The sequence below is a fragment of the Hemicordylus capensis genome, chromosome 2 (assembly GCF_027244095.1).
Source record: "Hemicordylus capensis ecotype Gifberg chromosome 2, rHemCap1.1.pri, whole genome shotgun sequence".
NCBI classification, from domain to species: Eukaryota; Metazoa; Chordata; class Lepidosauria; order Squamata; family Cordylidae; genus Hemicordylus; species Hemicordylus capensis.
Window position 1 is genome coordinate 263266977 of NC_069658.1, and position 17948 is coordinate 263284924.

General features: G+C 44.6%; 1 protein-coding gene across 1 annotated transcript in view; it reads left to right on the forward strand.

The window, feature by feature from the left end:
• LOC128343971 (L-amino-acid oxidase-like) overlaps window positions 1-13783 on the forward strand; it is a gene marked incomplete at its 3' end in the record, with an annotated part of 31939 nt that extends 18156 nt beyond the window's left edge. The window contains exons 2-8 of the mRNA XM_053293409.1: window positions 2021-2247; window positions 3054-3160; window positions 4892-5093; window positions 6022-6072; window positions 7455-7591; window positions 8960-9709; window positions 13768-13783. Coding sequence (XP_053149384.1) covers window positions 2021-2247; window positions 3054-3160; window positions 4892-5093; window positions 6022-6072; window positions 7455-7591; window positions 8960-9709; window positions 13768-13783 — 1490 coding nt within the window. The remainder of the gene's footprint in view (window positions 1-2020; window positions 2248-3053; window positions 3161-4891; window positions 5094-6021; window positions 6073-7454; window positions 7592-8959; window positions 9710-13767) is intronic.
• Window positions 13784-17948: the final 4165 nt, after the last annotated feature.

Genomic DNA, 17948 nt, shown 5'->3' on the forward strand with positions numbered 1-17948 from the left:
CCTGAACTCGTTATCTTGTATTAGGTCCTTTAAAACTTGTGAAATAATCCAGTTCTAGCAATGCTGTTGGGAACAAGGTGAGGGGTTCTTGGTATCATTTTAAAACAGTTTTGGGTCTTCAGGTCTTCTTTTATCGGTTTTTTTTAAAGAAAACATATCTTGTATGAGATCATGGTTTGGGAGATGCTATCTTGTTTGACATACCAACCATACTATGGGCAACATTGACATACCATACTACGGGCAACATTACCGTCCTGTACTTCATGTGACCTCAAGGTAGGTGTGCCAAGGCATTGCCTAGTAAAATGTTGGTTCCTGGAAAGGTTTCACTTGAAAAAGCCAATTTTCCCAGATTCTGAATCACCCTTAATTAGCTCACAGACAGCCACATTTTGCCTATAAAAGAAGAGAGTTCTCCTTTATCCTTACACTGCCCATCAAAACATGGACCAGTTCTGTAAGTGATTTATTTTCCTCATATAAATAATTTTGGTACGTTGGTGTTTTTGGGGTCACCACATTACGAATGCAATCTTTCTTATGACAACTTGTTATTAACTGACTGCATTTTAAATTATTGTTGTTATTTGCAAGATTTCCGATATTATTGTTGCTAGCTTCCTAACTGTAACAAATTAAGGGGGACAGTGGATTTTAAGGATTAAATCAATGTATTTGTTTTTGTTAGGAGCAGTTTTACAGTTAGTAGATTAATCGGGGAAAATTCAAATAGAAGACATACAAAACTGCCAGATAAAATGGACCAATGTAGCTGATGATAACAATAAATAACCTCATAGTCACATCCATTTTGTAGCATGTAAAAAGTAACTTTTAAAAGGAGTAAGTAGCTAGCAAGGATAATTCATTTCATAAGAACATCAATAATATTATCATCATCCCAGGGACACTTCTTCTTCCAACAATCCACACAAATACCTTCCAATCAGGATCAAAAAGCAGAATTGCCCAGATCCTACCATACAGTCATGAGCCATGGCTACTAACTTATTTCTCATCATTACCATCCAGATATTTGAGGCCAGTTGGGTAAACTTGGAATCTTTTTCTTCTTCAGTTTTCTGCAGTCAATATTCTAGCTGTAGCAAACAAATTGCAGTAAGCAATTTGTACATTTGATTCTCTTGTGTAGAGAACAATGAAGCTACTTTTCAAGTGTTTCTGAAGTGATGGTTCTGAAGTGATTTCTATCATTTAACGGTTTTATTATTTTACATATTTTATTAAGGGTATTGTTGTTGTTGGGAAAAATAATATTTAAAGTTTGAGACTGGGATGCACAAACCTGTTAGGTTTTATGGGCAGGCTACAAATAGTGTGAATAGCAGAGTATTTCATAAGCTAGCTCATTCCCATTACAGCAGAGGATAACAGGGTATCAGGCGCAATGACTTCTAAATCATAAGCATGGAGTTTGATTGAAGGTTAAACTAAACTACTTTGTTTAGAAATAGATGATGATAGGAAAGACCTAGCTGTTAGCTACATGGTGGTCAGAGAGAGACCTGTAGAAGCATTCTGGGGAGAAGAAGAGGGAAGTCACTCCTAGGAAGTTCCTCCTGAGTTCATTCTATCAATAGAGGGGACACAGAGGCAGAGAGAAAGAGGAAAGAGAAGGAGACCCTGACTCTCTCTCCTCCCAAGGCCCCTAGGGGTCATTTGGATTATTGGTGCAAAAGGTCAATGCCATCTGGAGTTGGATCTCCAACAATTATGTGACATTGCTGGGTATCTTTTTTTAAGGAAATGTGGGGTTTAAACATCTAAATGCATACATAATACACACATGCAAACATGTAGTTCTTAAAGTCAATTAAAATGTGCACCCTGGTGGTCGGTCAAACAATAAGTGTTCATTTTAGTAGAGTAAAAAGCTTTCCAGATAAATGTATACAGCCTGAAGACCAAAGGTTCTTGCTAAGACGTTTGACTCAAACTGACCAGCCACAAGCTTAAGTTCATCATCCTTCTTAAATCATGACTTTTCTTCTCTTAGTGCTTTTCCCATTTTTACTGCTGCTTACAACTGCCTTGATCTCCAAAAACCATGCTGTCGAACCGGAGGAATGGATGAAGTGTTTCAGGGATTCCGATTACGAGGAACTGTTGGATGTTGCCCAAAAGGGGCTGGGACGGACTTCAAGGCCACAACTCATAGTGATTGTTGGGGCAGGCATAAGTGGGCTCACGGCTGCCAAATTGCTAAGAGATGCTGGACACCAGGTAATGGACCAAGAGGTCTTTGAAAACCTCTTTATCGAGTTTCTATCTCACCTTTCTTCCATCATGAAACTCAAGGGAGCTTCATGGAGTTCCTGGGTGCTCTCCAATCCAGACACTGCCCAGACCCGGCCCTGCGTAACTTCAGTAAGTTTGTTGTGCCTTCAGTGCCTTCAAAAGCAGTGCAAACAATAATTAATCTAGGTGCTACATTAGATTTGAAATGATTTTGAATTTGAATTAATTTTGCCCCATCATGTAAAGGGTAATGTGTTCCAATGTTGCAAAGTAAAGTAAAGATTGTTCTTTAGGCATAGTAGAACCCAATTAAAGCATGTCAGATTTTGACCCATTAATTTTGGATCCTGCAAAAGGGTCATATTCATCAATCAATTTTATCAGAAGAGGGACAGATCTAGTTGGCTCTGAAAGTAATGCAGGCACACCATCTGAGGCAGAGAAGATTAGAAATGCATTACCTCAGGCTGGCAAGTTACCGTTTCTCAGGAAAGTTAGAATAATAAAGTCTTACCAGACTGACAGTTTTATGTGGAGCTTTGCAGAACACATGCTGGAAATATCAGATAGCTGTCTGTCTATCTAATCTATCTTTCTATTTATCTATCTCATGTCTGATATGTGTATCCCTATATTAATACTAGTATTAATACTATTAATACTAGTTAGAGCTGTGCATTGCATCAGTCCAGAAATTGGAACTGATGTGATCCAAGCCTTACAAGAGAATTTTTGTACAGCAGGGTTTTTGCTAAATGCCTTAATAGTTCCAATAATATACTTGTGTCTAGGTTCGGATTCTTGAGGCCAGTGACCGTGTGGGAGGTCGGATCAAAACTTACCGTGAGAAAGATTGGTATGTGGATCTAGGACCTATGCGCCTCCCCAAACACCATAGGTAAGGGAACAGGCTGAGAGAACCTCTCACTAAACCCATTCTGTGATGGTTTCATGCATGAGATTTGAAGCTGGGAATGGAGTATGGAGAGGGTAAAGCTGCTTTGTGCAGTGTTTAAGCAGATTATTGGGTGTATTCCCATTTGTGGTTTGCCACTCAACCTATTGCAGGGTGGGACTTATCCACCCTGTCCTCCCACCAGTTTGTGCACCAGGCAGCCCAACTGACAGTGGTAAACCCAGCAGTTTGGCTCATGCACTTTATTCTGGAACCCGAACTTTATATTTTTATATTTATTTATATACATAATTAAATATAACGGCCGACATGATGTGCGCTGTAATTGAGTCGGAATAATTTGTGTCAGGGCTGCAGCCCAGCCAGAAGGCAGCCCCGATGCTGGAGAGTACCAGTGGTCATGCAATCGGCATTACCGCCATTTCTCCCATTCACAATGATGGGAGAAGCAGCAATAATGCTGACTGTGTGATGGAGTTTGGGAGCTCCCTTGCACTGTGCATCATGTGAGCCACTATAAATATGAATATATAAAAGAGGAACTTGATGAGGCAGGGGTGGATAATGCTTTCTTGACCCGCTGCCCACCAAGATCCTCATCACACCATTTATTAGTCACTTGTAGTTCACAGCATTTTGTTATGTTGTGAAACAACTTAAAGCAGAAGTGCAATATCTAATATAATGGTAATGTCAGTATTTTAAATCAACAATGGGTTTAGTGTAAACATGGTCGAAAAAGACTTTCTTAATATTTTGCCAGTGCTATGCTGCAGGAAGTAATTGTGCATTGACATTAAGAAAAGGAGTAAGTCAAATACAATTGTGTGGAACATCTCTGCCACAAGATGTGGTGACAGCCAACAACCTGGATGGCTTTAAGAGGGGTTTGGCTAACTTCATGGAGGAGAGGTCTATCAATGGCTACTAGTTGGAGGGTTATAGGCCACCTCCAGCCTCAAAGGCAGGATGCCCCGGAGTACCAGTTGCAGGGGAGTAAAGCAGGAGAGAGGGCATGCCCTCAACTCCTGCCTGTAGGCTCCCAGTGGCATCTGGTGGGCCACTGTGTGAAACTGGATGCTGGACTAGATGGGCCTTGGGCCTGATCCAGCAGGGCTCTTCTTATGTTCTTATCTCAAAACTATTGTTTTTGAGCCACATGGCAGACAACCCTCTGGTGTATCACCAACTGAAGCTGTCATCAAAAGCCCCGGCCTGGAAACAGTATGCATGTTTTGTAAAACACCTGACAGGAGTATAGCTATAACTGAGCAAGGTGGGACAAATGTCTCCCGGCCCCTGAGGGGGAGGATGCATTAGCTGGGACACAGCTCAGTCTTCGCTCTCATTGGCAGAGGAGCAAAAGAGGGGGCATGCTGGAAATGTTTTGTTTTTCACCAAGTCCTTACAGCTCTGCTGCAGTAAAGACACGGGGCAAAGAGAAGCAAGTAAGGGTAGGAAGCAGGTAGGGGCCCATCTTTATTTCTTATCCCAGGGCCCACTCCAACCTTGCTATGCCCTAATACCTGAACAGAGCTTCTAAGTACTCAACATCTGTCTCTTGGTCTGGGGGCAGTGTATACAATAAAACATATTCAAACATTTATTTCTATCATGCATTATCTGACCCTCCGATCTGCAAAAGTTTTATTATTAGCATCGTTGTGGGCGATCCTATAATATTGCCTTCTATTTTAAATGTGCTTTTTCCAGAATCATTCGTGTATATCTTAAGAAATTCAACCTCACATTAAATCCATTTGTCCAGACTGATAAGAATGCCTGGTATTTGATGAGAAATATAAGACAAAGGGTAGCAGCTGTGAGTGCAAACTCTGACCTCTTTGGATATGAAGTGAACAGCCATGAGAGGGGAAAGTCTGCTGGTAAACTTTACGAGGAAACACTCGATAAGGTATGTGCAACAGGAAGCTGTCATTGTGGCTGCCTAATCAGCATGCTCATTTATCATGAATCCTCCCAGAAATTTATTTATTTATTTATTTATTTATTTGATTTATATACTGCCCTTCCAAAAATGGCTCAGGGTGGTTTAAATCAAAATAAAAACAATTAAAATCAATTAACAATTAAAATCAAAACTATAAAAATAGTATAAAACCAATTGACAGTTAAAACCTTATTTGGTCGCTGTCCGAAAAGAAATGAATCTGAATGGTTCAGACATTTAAACAGTTAAAAACCCCGGAGAATGAGGCCAAACATGCACCATCCCACTCAAGAGAGCACAAACCCATATCTGCAAAAAAGTCTGGCACGGTCCAGCCCTCCAGCCCTCAGTCCCACCCCCTTTGGCGACTGGCTTTGGTGGCTGTCCATGCCACTGGCTGCACCGCCTGTCACAGCCCCCATCTTTAAAAGCCCCCAGAATCTGCATTCTCCAGAGAGGGGATTTCATATCCATTGGCTAGCTGAATAACTTAAGGCTAGTCTAAATTTTAAGGGTATGTAAAGTTCTTATTTGAGGCGATCTGAGATAACCTGCATATACTACAGTACTCCATTTTGGCTCCCAAGTCTCATCAATGTCAAAAGCAATGTGGCATGTGGGGAGGGAGTGGGGGAAGAGAAGAGAAGCGGCTGATGTTCATGAAACAGAAGCCCCCAACACCCTTGGGTGTGTGAGAGTCACTGCACAGGACTTTGGATCTGGGTCATTATCTGCATAGTTCCCCCAGCATACTTATATTAATGTAATGATCACTGTTACATCATCCATGACAGACTCTGTCATTCTTAACTTTGATAAATGAGTAAACATTTTAAGGTTTTCTATATTTTTTCCATGCTTATCTGCTATATGTTTTATGGTTCCTGTACAGACAACCAACTGCACACGTTTGATAGAGAAATATGACTCCATTTCCACTAAGGTAAGAGAAATCTTTGCTTGTCTTTAAAATAAAATATAGCTGCTTGTCCTTTATATTTCTTCAGTTCATTCAGTGGGGCTACTTTGCATAATACTATTTAAAATCTTTGTAGATCACATTTCAGTAAGATTCTCCAAGCGACTTACATAGCAATGCTACTTTAAATCCATGCATGGAGTGATGAGGCAACAGCATGGGGTCGGGGGGGGGGAGAAATGTGTTCCTATGGCCCTGCCCTACATGCTTGGTGGGAACCAGCTGGAGTATCAACTGAACCAACTTGCTGTTTGTCTTAGGACAGTGTTTCTCAACAAATGTGCCATGGCACACTAGTCTGCCACAGGACACTGGCCAGTGTGCCATGCGGACTTGCTCTGCATCAGCTCCAGAAGTGAGGAGTTGAAACTTATGCACCAGGAGAGACATGAGGGATGGCTACAATCTTCATCTCATCACACATAACAGAGGAAGGTTCTCTAGGCCCCCTGATCATCTTGGTTGCCCTCTTCTGCACCTTTCCCAGTTCAGCAATGTCCTTCTTTAGATGTGCTGAATTGTATGCAGTACTCCAGGTGTGGCCGCAACATAGTTTTCTATAGGGCCATTATAATATTAACGGTATTGTTTTCAATACCATTCCTAATGGGGATTGAATTGGCTTTTTTCACAGCTGCCACACACATTGAGTCGACACTTCCAATGAGCTGTCCACCATCACCCCAAGATCCCTCTCCAGGTCATTCACCGACAGCTCAGATCCCATGTCTTAGAGTTGATGGTGGACCCTTATAAGGGCTTAATACTACTCCCATTTCATGCAGAAATGCAAAGGTTTTAGAGAAGCAAGCAAACCTCCCCATTGCCTTTTCACATATTTGCTCTGAATATGCACATTCCGGTGAGATTAACAGTATTCAGTTGCAACCTTCCCTTGGCAAGCAGTTATCTTCCCAGGGCTCCTCTAAAATGTAGCTTCCAGAAGGGTAGAGCTTTGTAATATACAATTCTACGGCTGTTCTTCCAAGCACTGAGATTAGAAGGGAGATTAACCAATTGGAACAGGCTGAGAGCAACTGCAAGCCTGAGGCACTGTCTGAAGCAGAGGTGCTAGTGAGTCACATCACTGCTCTTCCTGTCCCTCCCTCTCAGTAGTTTCCATACCACAAGATTTAGTGACAAGCAAATTTTGTGACATCTTCTGCAACAGAGAAAAGCATCATTTTGGGTGAGTGAGTTTGATACAGTCCAGTATAAAACAGAATATAAAGTATCAGATGGGGCCAGTATTAGTGATTTTGTACTGGAAAAAACAATACAATGAAGTTCAAAAGCAAAAGGAAAGTATCCATATTTCTCTACCCAAATCTATTGTCTCCAACCAGGAATACTTAATTAAAGAAGGAAATCTAAGCAGAGGAGCAGTTGATATGATTGGCGATCTCTTGAATGAAGAAGCTGCATTTTATACTTCCTTTCTTGGCTCTGTCCAGGAATATGTGACCTTTTTTGATGATGACAGGTAAGGTGGGAAGACTTCACTGATATGGAGGGTACATTTGCTTTAATTAGGTGTAGGCAGATGAGGTGGGCTCTGGATCATGTGACAGCAGCCTAGGGTCCAGGCCAGGGCCCTCAGAAAGGTATCAGTTTATTAGCCCTTAAACTGGCTAGCATTATGCACACCACCGGAAAGCCAGTGGCCTGAGCCATCTACCAACTAATAGCAGAGGAAATGCCTCAGTCAGAGGCAACAGAGCTCCAACTAGAAGTGTATTGTAACTCTCATTGCTAAATGGTGGGAAAGAGCAACAGAAGATGGGTCTTTCCACCAGTGTGGAACCCTTGGTCTGACCTAGCCAGCATGGCAGTTCTTAAAACAGACATTTGGTGTAGATTTGACATGCTAACATATCAACTTTGAGAGGCTGGAGTCCCATGTTGTGGTGGTGGTGCAGATCTGTAAAATAAACCAGAATCCTATAACATTCCAATCTTGTTCACACAAGCACACACATCACTTGGCTTTTGGTCACTTGCAGCTGACACCAGTATTCCCTCAAACCGCGATTTCCTGATGTTGTTGACTACAGGTCCCATCATCCCTAGCCAAAGGGCTTTGCAGCTGGGGATAATGGGAGTTGTTATCCCAACAACATCTGGGAATCCCAATGGCAAACACCATTGTCAAGAATAATTTCTGAATTAGTAGGGCAGTTCTTACTATGCTGGCTGCAGTCATCCAGTGATAGAACATGCATATGTGAACCAGTTCTATGAATTGACATCTAGGGAACATATACAGGGAAAGGACCAGAAGGTGTCTACCATTTCTGAAGGGTCAGGCATGAGTCTGAGACAGATGGTTTGCAAAACTTCTGGGTGGAGCTTCTCTCCATGCTACTTATGCATGATTGTTGTTTTTTGTAAACCACCCACACCCTCTCCCCATGCCACAGTTTTGATCCAGATTGTCATCATCCCACAGCAGCTGCTACTTAGAATAAACAGTAAAGAGATGAAAACATGATAAGGCCTATCTATTCACAACTAGTTTGACCCTAAGGAGTTTGTGCTAAATGATTGATATAAAATGTGCGCTTTGTAGGTGATTTGGAGGGAGGGAGTGGGGGTCAAATTAGTATAATTAGTATTTCACCAATGACAGTGAAACAAAATTTAAATGTAATGTGGCAAATGTGCTGTTCTGAATAATAACAGTATTATTTCTATCCTGATATAGATTAATAAGCAGGAATTCTTCATTATGTTTTTGCAATAATTCAGAAAATATCAATGTTGCAATAGCATGTTTTGCTCAGATTGCTGACAGGAGTGTGATGTTCAGTGTGCTGATCCTTTTCTGCTCCTTCCCTCTTGACTTTTTCAGCTTTGAGGAAATCACAGGTGGATTTGACCAGCTCCCCAACAGCTTCTACCGCGAAATAGCTGGGACAGTCTGTCTGAACTGCACCGTAGAGAAGATTGTACGGTCAGGAAAGAAAGTGAGGGTGTTTTTCCGCAAGCCTGGCAAAAGGGTCTTGTCATGTCAGACCGCTGACTATGTCCTTGTCACGGCCACCACAAAAGCCACACGACTCATCCGATTCCAGCCACCCCTTTCCTCTGTGAAGGCTCATGCTCTGCGTGCTTATCACTACGCAAGCTCGACTAAAATTGCTTTGGCTTGCACAGACAGATTCTGGGAGAAAGAGGGGATTCGAGGTGGGAGGTCAATCACAGATCGCCCGTCTCGAGTTATCTACTACCCAAACCATGACTTTGCCAGTGGGCTTGGGGTACTCCTAGCTTCTTATACCTGGAAAGATGATGCAGACTTCTTTGTTCCTCTCAGTGAGGAAAAATGTGCTGATGTGGTGATGGATGACCTATCAGAAATCCACAATGTGTCCAAAGAGTATCTCAAATCTGTTTGCCCTAAGTATGTGGTACAGAAATGGGCCCGAGACAAGTTTTCTATGGGGGCCTTTGCTTCCCCCACCGCATACCAGTTTAACTATATCAAGGCTTTGTCTGAGAATGAAGGAAGGATCTACTTTGCAGGGGAACACACAGCCCATCCTCATGCGTGGATTGACTCTGCAATGAAATCAGCTATAAGGGCAGCAAGTCGTATTCACAACAGGAATATCTAGAGTGTACTTAGAGTGGCTGTGTCTTTTGTGATGGTGGCTGCCCTCTCACTAATATTAAATGAAAGCATGAATCAAAACTCCTCACATTTTTCGGATCTACTTGCAACAATAGATAGGGTGGGTTCACACAATCGCAGGTATGTCCTTTGAGAGGAACTGGAGGTCATGAGGAGTGTGCACTCCTGTATGCGCGCAACTTGAACCTAGGAATTCTCTGCCCAGCATCTCTGCACAAATGGCACCAAGAACTGCAGTTGACTAAACCAAGTTGGCAAAACCTAAGACAGAGGTCAGTAACTGGGTACATTGGCAGCTTCACACGACAAGGTTCCCTGCAACTTCTGGTTCCTCTTGTATTGACTTTGAAGTACTTACAGGCAGTTGTGTGAATCCCCATAATAATCAAATTTCCTTCCTTGTCAAGATCTTAACCTGGATAGAAAGTACTGATGTCATATTCTATCTTCTGCTGGTCAAAAAACAAAATAAAGATATTGATTGACTCAGAAAGTATAGTTTGGAGAGTTGTTGTAATGCTGAGTTGTATTGTCATAGTTGGACACCTCTAGTATTTGGCTGTAGCTTATGTTGCTTTATGTCTTGCATCTTTAGATTATTGATTGATAACTAGATATTGCTCAGTAGTTCTTATTTATTATTAGTGTTAGTTATCCAGTATTGATAAGATGAATTATTTCTGTTCTTGATATACAGTTGAACTGATTTATTTACTTTTTTTTAAAAATGTGGTGTTTCTCCCTATGTATTGAACTCTTACTGAATGGTTTAATATATAGATGTCAATATTTTGCCATGGATCATTGTAATCTGTTGTGAGCTGCCTTGGACACAATATTGTGGAAAGGCAACATAAAAATAAACAGGACTGATTAAACAATGGATTGATTTCCTTGTTGGGTTTGTAATTACATGGTTTACAGTTTGTGGGTAGGGTGGGGTGGAATTTAGAGTGCATCTCCAGAATCTCAGAGCATGTCCCTGAGCAACAATACAGATTACTGATATTGCTAAATAAATAAATAAATAAAACCTCTCAGTATGTCTTCACATCCATGGAAACATCCAATAAAAGATTGACCCAATACAAGAAGGGAACTATTTAAAAGTTACATAGTTCAAGTTCAGGTTCTTTATTGCTTAAAACCAAAGTCATCACAATATAAAATGACAAGTATGTTTACAAAATTTAAAACAAGGTTCACAATATAAAGAGAAGATTGGAAATTTACTTGGTTTGAAATGAGAAGTCACAATATAAAAGGAGTTAAGAAGTTAAGACTCAAAGTATTAAAAAGCAAAAGAAAAGAAAAAGTAAAGTTTTCCAGTTGAAAAGTCTGATTCTGGAATATCCAAATCTATTTCTACAATTAACATTCCTTCCTCTAACATTTATATCTCAGCATAAGCTCCTTTTCTGTAATTGGAAAACACAATTAATCTATAGCACAGTTTCTCAACCGCTGGTCCCTGGACCGCTGCCAGTCCCCAGGGGGTTGAGTGCCTTTAACACCCCCTCCTTTTCAAGCATGCCAGTCCTTTAACACCCTGGAGATTAGCTCCCTGGAGCTAATCTTTAACCAGGCAGCCTTTGCTGCAGGGCTCTGTCTTCCTCAGGAGTCCCAGACAGCCTTTTCTCACTCCCAGCTAATCTCTCTAGTCTCTTTGATGAGAAGAGATAGCGAGAGCGAGTGATGTCACTGGTATGCAGCCAGTGAAACACACAGGAGGCAGGTAGCAGGGCGAGTGAGAGGGAGTGCTTGGCTTGGCTGGAGTGCTGCATGCATAAACTCTGTTCTGAACTACTACAGAGGAGGAACAGAAGAAGGCAGGCAGGCAAAAGATAAGAAAACAAACAAAAGTAAGCAACAGTGCTGATCAAATGAAAAAAGAAGGGAAAGATAAGAAGAATGAAAGGGGTGGGGGTGAGGGGCGGGCTGATCATGTACTGACTCAACAAAAGGGGATGAAGATCAAATAAAATGGGATTTTTAAAAGCAAGCATACAGGAGAGAACAAGTACAATCTGTGTGAACTGAGAAATAAAATGGGGGGGGGGATGAGGGAGATGAAGAAAGGGGTGGCTAGGGTGAGCTACTGACTTACCAAAAAGGGGATGAAGCTAACATAAACTGGGATTTTAAAAAGCAAACATGCAGGCAGGAGAGAGAACTAGTGCAATGTGTGTGAACTGAGAAAACCAGTGGAAAAAAGAGATCACGAGAAAGGGGATGGAGTGGGGGCTGGGTGTAGCAAGGTATGAAATGGTGAATAGAGGAGAGAGAAGGAGGGAAAGAAGGATGAAGAAGAGACCCACTAAAAGTCTTCCCACTCATGTGTGAGTACATAGTACTCCCCCCTCCCTTAAACCTCTGCCTAAAAATCATTACAGTTGTAAAAACCTGGATATATATGAATGTGTGGTATGAAGGGTTAAATCTCCCACCCCATTCCCTGTGGTTTACTTTCCTAATGTGGGATGCCATATTGATGTGTAAAGTTCATTACCATAACATTACCTTTTCAAGGTAATGAATGTTTTAGTTCTGAGTGTACTGCTTGGAGGTTTTTTGGGTGATATTTGGTTACAGACTTCCAGTATGATATGAGATGTCATGTTTTAAGCTTCCTATCAATTAAGTTGATAAGCTGGTTTTATGGTAGCAAACATGCATTGTCCCATTTGCTAAGGAGAGCAAGGGCAGTGATTACCAAATGAAGAGAGGAGGAAAGCTGGAGGGGGAGTACTGTGTGTGTAAGAGAGAGTACTATTTTAAAAGCAATATTAAATTACTATTTTTATGCATTTAAGAAGCAAGATATTATGTATACAGGAACTTGACACAAGTTCCAGCCTGCATGTTTATATGCAAAATAGATAGATGAGGAGTAAGAAAAGACAGAATTGGAAGAATGGAGTGTAAGGTTGCAACCTATTTTTTAAATATGGTAATGTTAAATCTGGACTGGACAAATCTCAGGTGCCAGGGAGCCATGATGTCTCATCCTGTCCTCCCTCCCCCTTTTGAGCCAGAACTTCAAAAGTTAAATATTGAATAAATTCATTTTCATTAATTACACTTTGATTTAATTGATTGATTAAGTGTTATTTTAATAATCAGCACCCTAAAAATTGACCTCGGCCCCCATGAGCCAAGTCACGGTCAGTTTTGGCCCATCAGGACATTTGAGTGGTGAACACCTGTGAACGCCTGTACTAATAGATAAACTTGAAACCCCTTTGCTAACTGCTGGTCTGGGACTAGAAACTGCACACAAAAAATGTAGCAGTACTTGAAACTCTGCATGATGAATTTAGCGGTCCTTGACTCCAAAAAGGTTGAGAAACACTGCCCGGGTCTAGGGGAGGGCACGGTTTGAAGTGGGAGGCTGGAGCCCTCACAAGCAGCAGATCTAAGCAAGCCCAGCTTGCTTACTCATGAGTATTCCACTACAATCCTTTGTGGGTGTGGAGCTCACACCCACACATAGATCATCAGCAGAATATTCGAAGAAGAGGGTGGACAAAGATATATAGTTTGTTTCTTGTCCTCCCAGAAAGGATTGGGTGGTGCATACACACCCTGTCTTAGTGTCCTTCTCTTAACTCTTGCTGCACTCTCCAGAGAGCTAACAAGCTGCAAGGGCAATGCTACCTAGGGCTGGTTTCTTTTGGAGCCCTGCAGACTTAGAGGTGTCTTTGTAATATTTGCTTTATTTACAAACTAGTATGTGTAAGCCCGTTGTAATAACGGGCTCTAGTGGGGGGGGGGGTTCCCGCTGCCGCCTCACCCGCCTCGGGCGCACTCCTTGGGCCGACACCTCCGCCGCCGCCTCGGGCGCTCTCTCCGCCCGTCGTTTCTTGTGGCGGCGGCCGCCGCCATCGGAGCCAGTCGCCCCGCCACGGCCACCACCTCCTTGGCCCGCACTCCTTTGGCCGAGGCCGCGGCTCCGCCGCCGCCTCGGCCGCACTCTCCGCCCGCCGCTTCTGCTCCTTCTGGTCTCCCGTGGCGGCCGCTGCCGCCATCGGGGCCAGTCGCCCACCGGCGGCCGGGTCCAACATGGCCGCCCATCTCCGCGCATGCCCAGAACGGGCGAAAAAGACACGGGCGGCACGGACGCACGCCCAAGGCTTTTATGGGTAAGGATATATCAGTAGAGCAGAAGTAGGGTCAAACAGCAAGCACACCTCTAAGACAGTAGATTTGCTACCTCCCAGAATGATTTAGCTTTAATATCCAATCGTTTTAGAACCTGGGGGTAGAGCCAAAATGCCAGGCCAGCAGACTATCTTTGATCTCTTTCAATTTCCCCCCTTCTCACTCATGAGATTTGATGCTTTGCTATTAGCAGTTTTGGACAGCAGGTTTGGCAAAATTCCCTATAGCGATCTTAAGTGTCCTTGCATTGCAAGAGCTGTTGAAACCATTTGGACAGGTACAATTATATTGTTCATTCTACCATGACTCGTGAAGTGAATTGCTACTCCCTTTTTTATACAAATTTCCAGGGCATCAGGATGAATTTTGTTTCTTGGTTATTGTCAGATGAACATACAGGAGTCACCTATAGTAGTGATGTGCGGTTCGGTCCGGATCCGGCGGTTCGATCCCGGACCGAATCAGGCCCTTCTGGGACCGATCCGGACCGAATCCGAGTCGGTTCGGCTCCGAACCGGCTCGGGTTTCCCGAACCGGTTCGGGAGTTCAATTGAGTCTCTGGAGTCAGTGGAGTGTCCCTTTAAAGTTTGAAGTGTGTCCTCCATTTTGTGGCTCATTCCTGAAACTTTTGCTCCTAGCATCCATTTTGTGATGCTATTTTCAGGCATTGTATTGGCTGCGCTATTGATCCTTTGATTGGCCAGAATGAGTCCTTTGGTCTGGTAGGCTGCTTGGCTGTTGCACTGTTGAGAGCTGGCACCCTGTTGGCCGTGGGGGGAGTGCAAAGGTGGGGGCTCCCAAAGGAGGGAATTTCAAACCTATATAAACCCAAGCCTCTTCTCTGGAAACTTCTCTTGGCTGCAGTTGTGGGATCATCTCTGAGACCTTGCTTGCTCTTTTGCTGCTGGTGTCTGCTGTGAGTCCCTGCTGACTGTGTGTCACATTAGTGTGTGTCTGTCTCTCTGCTCTCTCTGTGTGTTGTTGTGTGCCACCTTGTCCATCTGCCCTCTGTCTGTCTCTGTCCAAACCTCTTTAATACTTTCCCCTCAACTTTTTCCAACTTTTCCTGTTGTGTTTTCTGTTCTCTTCACCCTTTCTCTCTCAACCCTTCTCCCAAAGTTTTGGCTTTCCCTCCTCCCCCCCCCCATCTTCTGCATTGCTTTCCTGTTTTTGTGCCTTGCCTGCCTTTTGTTCCACTTTTTGAGTTTCATTCAATTATTGCTTCTGTGTAAATTTATATATTTGCTGATTTTGGTTTTTAATTAATAACTTCTGCTATTGTTATTGCTGGCTGCCTGTCTGAGTTGTGTTTCTGAGGATTTAGTTTATATTATTGCTGCAATTTGATTCCTTGTGTTCTGATTTTGATTGTTAATTTGTTCCCCTCTGGCCCTGCTCCTAGCTTCCCCCCTCCCTCCCTCCCTCCCTCCCACCCAGATAAGATTGTTTCCCTCCTGTCCTGCTGCCTGTTGAGCCTTGCATTCTTTGGATTTCTTTGTGGAATTAGGTTCTGGTTTTGGTTTTGCTCCCTGTGTGTGTCCCACCCACTCCCCCAGTCCCTCCCCCTGGTAGTTGTTACCCCCCCCCCCCGCCCTGAGACTTTCTGGCTGCCCTTTGGTTTCCTTTTTTTTACTTTGTGTATAGATTGTTCTGATTCAAATTTGATTGTTCCCCTGTGTGGTCCTGCTCCTAGCTTCCCCCCTCCCTCCCCTCCAGAAACCCACTCCCCCCACTGCCACCTCCTCCTCCTCCACTCCTGCCCTGCCTGCCCCCTCCCACCCAGACTGAGTGTTGTTCCCCATCCTCCCTGGTGCTGCTGCTGCTGCCTGTTGAGTCCTGTCTTAGTTACTTTGGTTTTTTGTGTGAAATCAATTAGCTTCTTTTGGTTCTGGTTTTGCTGTGTGTGTGTCCCATTCCTCCCTGCTGGTTGTTGTTGGTTCCTCTCCCCCCCCCCCGACTTTCTGCCCATTGTTCCCAGGTGTGGTTTTTTTTGGACTTTTTTTCATATTGTTTGGTTTGCTTTGATTGATTCATTGATTGTTCCCCTCTCTGTGTGGCCCTCTGCTCCCAGCTTCCCCCCTCCCTCCCCTCCAGAAACCCACTCCCCCCACTGCCACCTCCTCCTCCTCCACTCCTGCCCTGCCTGCCCCCTCCCACCCAGATTCATCCCCCTTGACGCATACTAATCCCCCCAAAACACACCCTGCCCTCTGGTCTCTCCCCCTCTTGCCCCCCGACTCCCCGCTACATACCCCAGACCCCCTGAAACACACTCCACCCCCCAAACACCCTCTGTTGGTCTCTCCCCCTCTTGCCCCCCGACTCCCCGCTACATACCCCAGACCCCCTGAAACACACTCCACCCCCCAAACACCCTCTGTTGGTCTCTCCCCCTCTTGCCCCCCTGACTCCCCGCTACATACCCCAGACCCCCTGAAACACATTCCACCTCCCAAACACCCTCTGTTGGTCTCTCCCCCTCTTGCCCCCCTGACTCCCCGCTACATACCCCAGACCCCCTGAAACACACTCCACCTCCCAAACACCCTCTGGTCTCTCCCCCTCTTGCCCCCCGACTCCCCGCTACATACCCCAGACCCCCTGAAACACACTCCACCCCCCCAAACACCCTCTGTTGGTCTCTCCCCCTCTTGGGACCGTCACCGCTGCTGCTGCTGTCCTCCTCCCACACCCGAATCCCCCTCCCTGCTGCTACATTACAGCTCCTCCTCTCTTCTTCCTCTCTCTCTCTCTTTCTCTCTCCTCATCCCTTCACTTCTTCTTCCTCCCACAGCTGCAGCCACACAGTATCCTACCTCCGACCTCACCTGGAGGTCCCCGCCATCGGTTATTTTTCTTTTGAAAGTTGTTTTATTTCATTTGTCTCTGCTTGGGGGTGAGTTGAGCAACAACACATAAATAGTGTGGTCTCCTCACTTCTGCCCCTCCATCGTTGAACTACCCCGGTTGCCTGTGCCTCGTGCGGCCGCCCTGTTGTGTCCCAGCCCAGGGGGTTGGCTGTTGGCGGCGCATCCGTGACCAGCAGTGAGCGGCAGGAGAAGGACCGGAAGAAGAGGGGTTAGTGCGTGTGCAATTGTGCACCTTTTGTTGCCCCCTTTCTCTCCCTAGCTGGCGGTTTTAAATAGGGACACCCCTATCTTGAAATGCATTTGGGTGTGGGGAGGAGGGAGAGGAGATGTACCGTTGCAACTTGTGTCTTCATGCCCAATAAAGAAATTGCTGCTGCTGTGTGTTGCGATGCATTGCATGCGTCTTGCAGGTGGTTTTTGAACAGGTGCCTTCTTCCAGAGTGTTTCCTTGCCTCTGGGGCAGTCTGAGTGGGGTCAGGGGATCGGATGCTGCCACTACATGCTGGGCCAATGCCATGCCAGAGTGCTTCCTTGCCTCTGGGGCAGTCTGAGTGGGGTCAGGGGATCGGATGCTGCCACTACATGCTGGGCCAATGCCATGCCAGAGTGCTTCCTTGCCTCTGGGGCAGTCTGAGTGGGGTCCTGGGTTCTGATGCTGCCACTACATGCTGGGCCAACACATATGATGATGATGTTCAATCCATGATGCTGCCATCAAGTGTTTGCTGCTGCTTGCTTGCCATGGCATTGGGCGGGCAGAGTCACAGAGTGGGTGGGTTCAACCTCTGTGTTGGTGTGACTGGGTTCTGGTTTTGGTTGTGTGCAATTTAGAGTCACTAAATAGGCTGCATTGAGTTTGATGCTCCCCCCACAGGAGCATTACTTGAGAACCACCCCCCAGAACCCACACTTTGTGTTCCAGTTCACTAAATAAGGCTTTCCTCCTTTGATCTGCAGGTTCCCAAGCGTTGACTGCGTCCCTCCCCCACCCCCGGTAGGTGCTGTGCCCTCCCCCCATCCACTCTCCCCCCAAAAAAACTTAAAAACTTGCCACCCACACCACAACTACGCCACCCAACTGCCCGTGCCACCCACACCAGGGGTCCACCCTTTAACCCCCTATTTTTTAAAAAAACCCTCCCAGACCCATCTCCCCAATTGGTTTGGTTGACTCC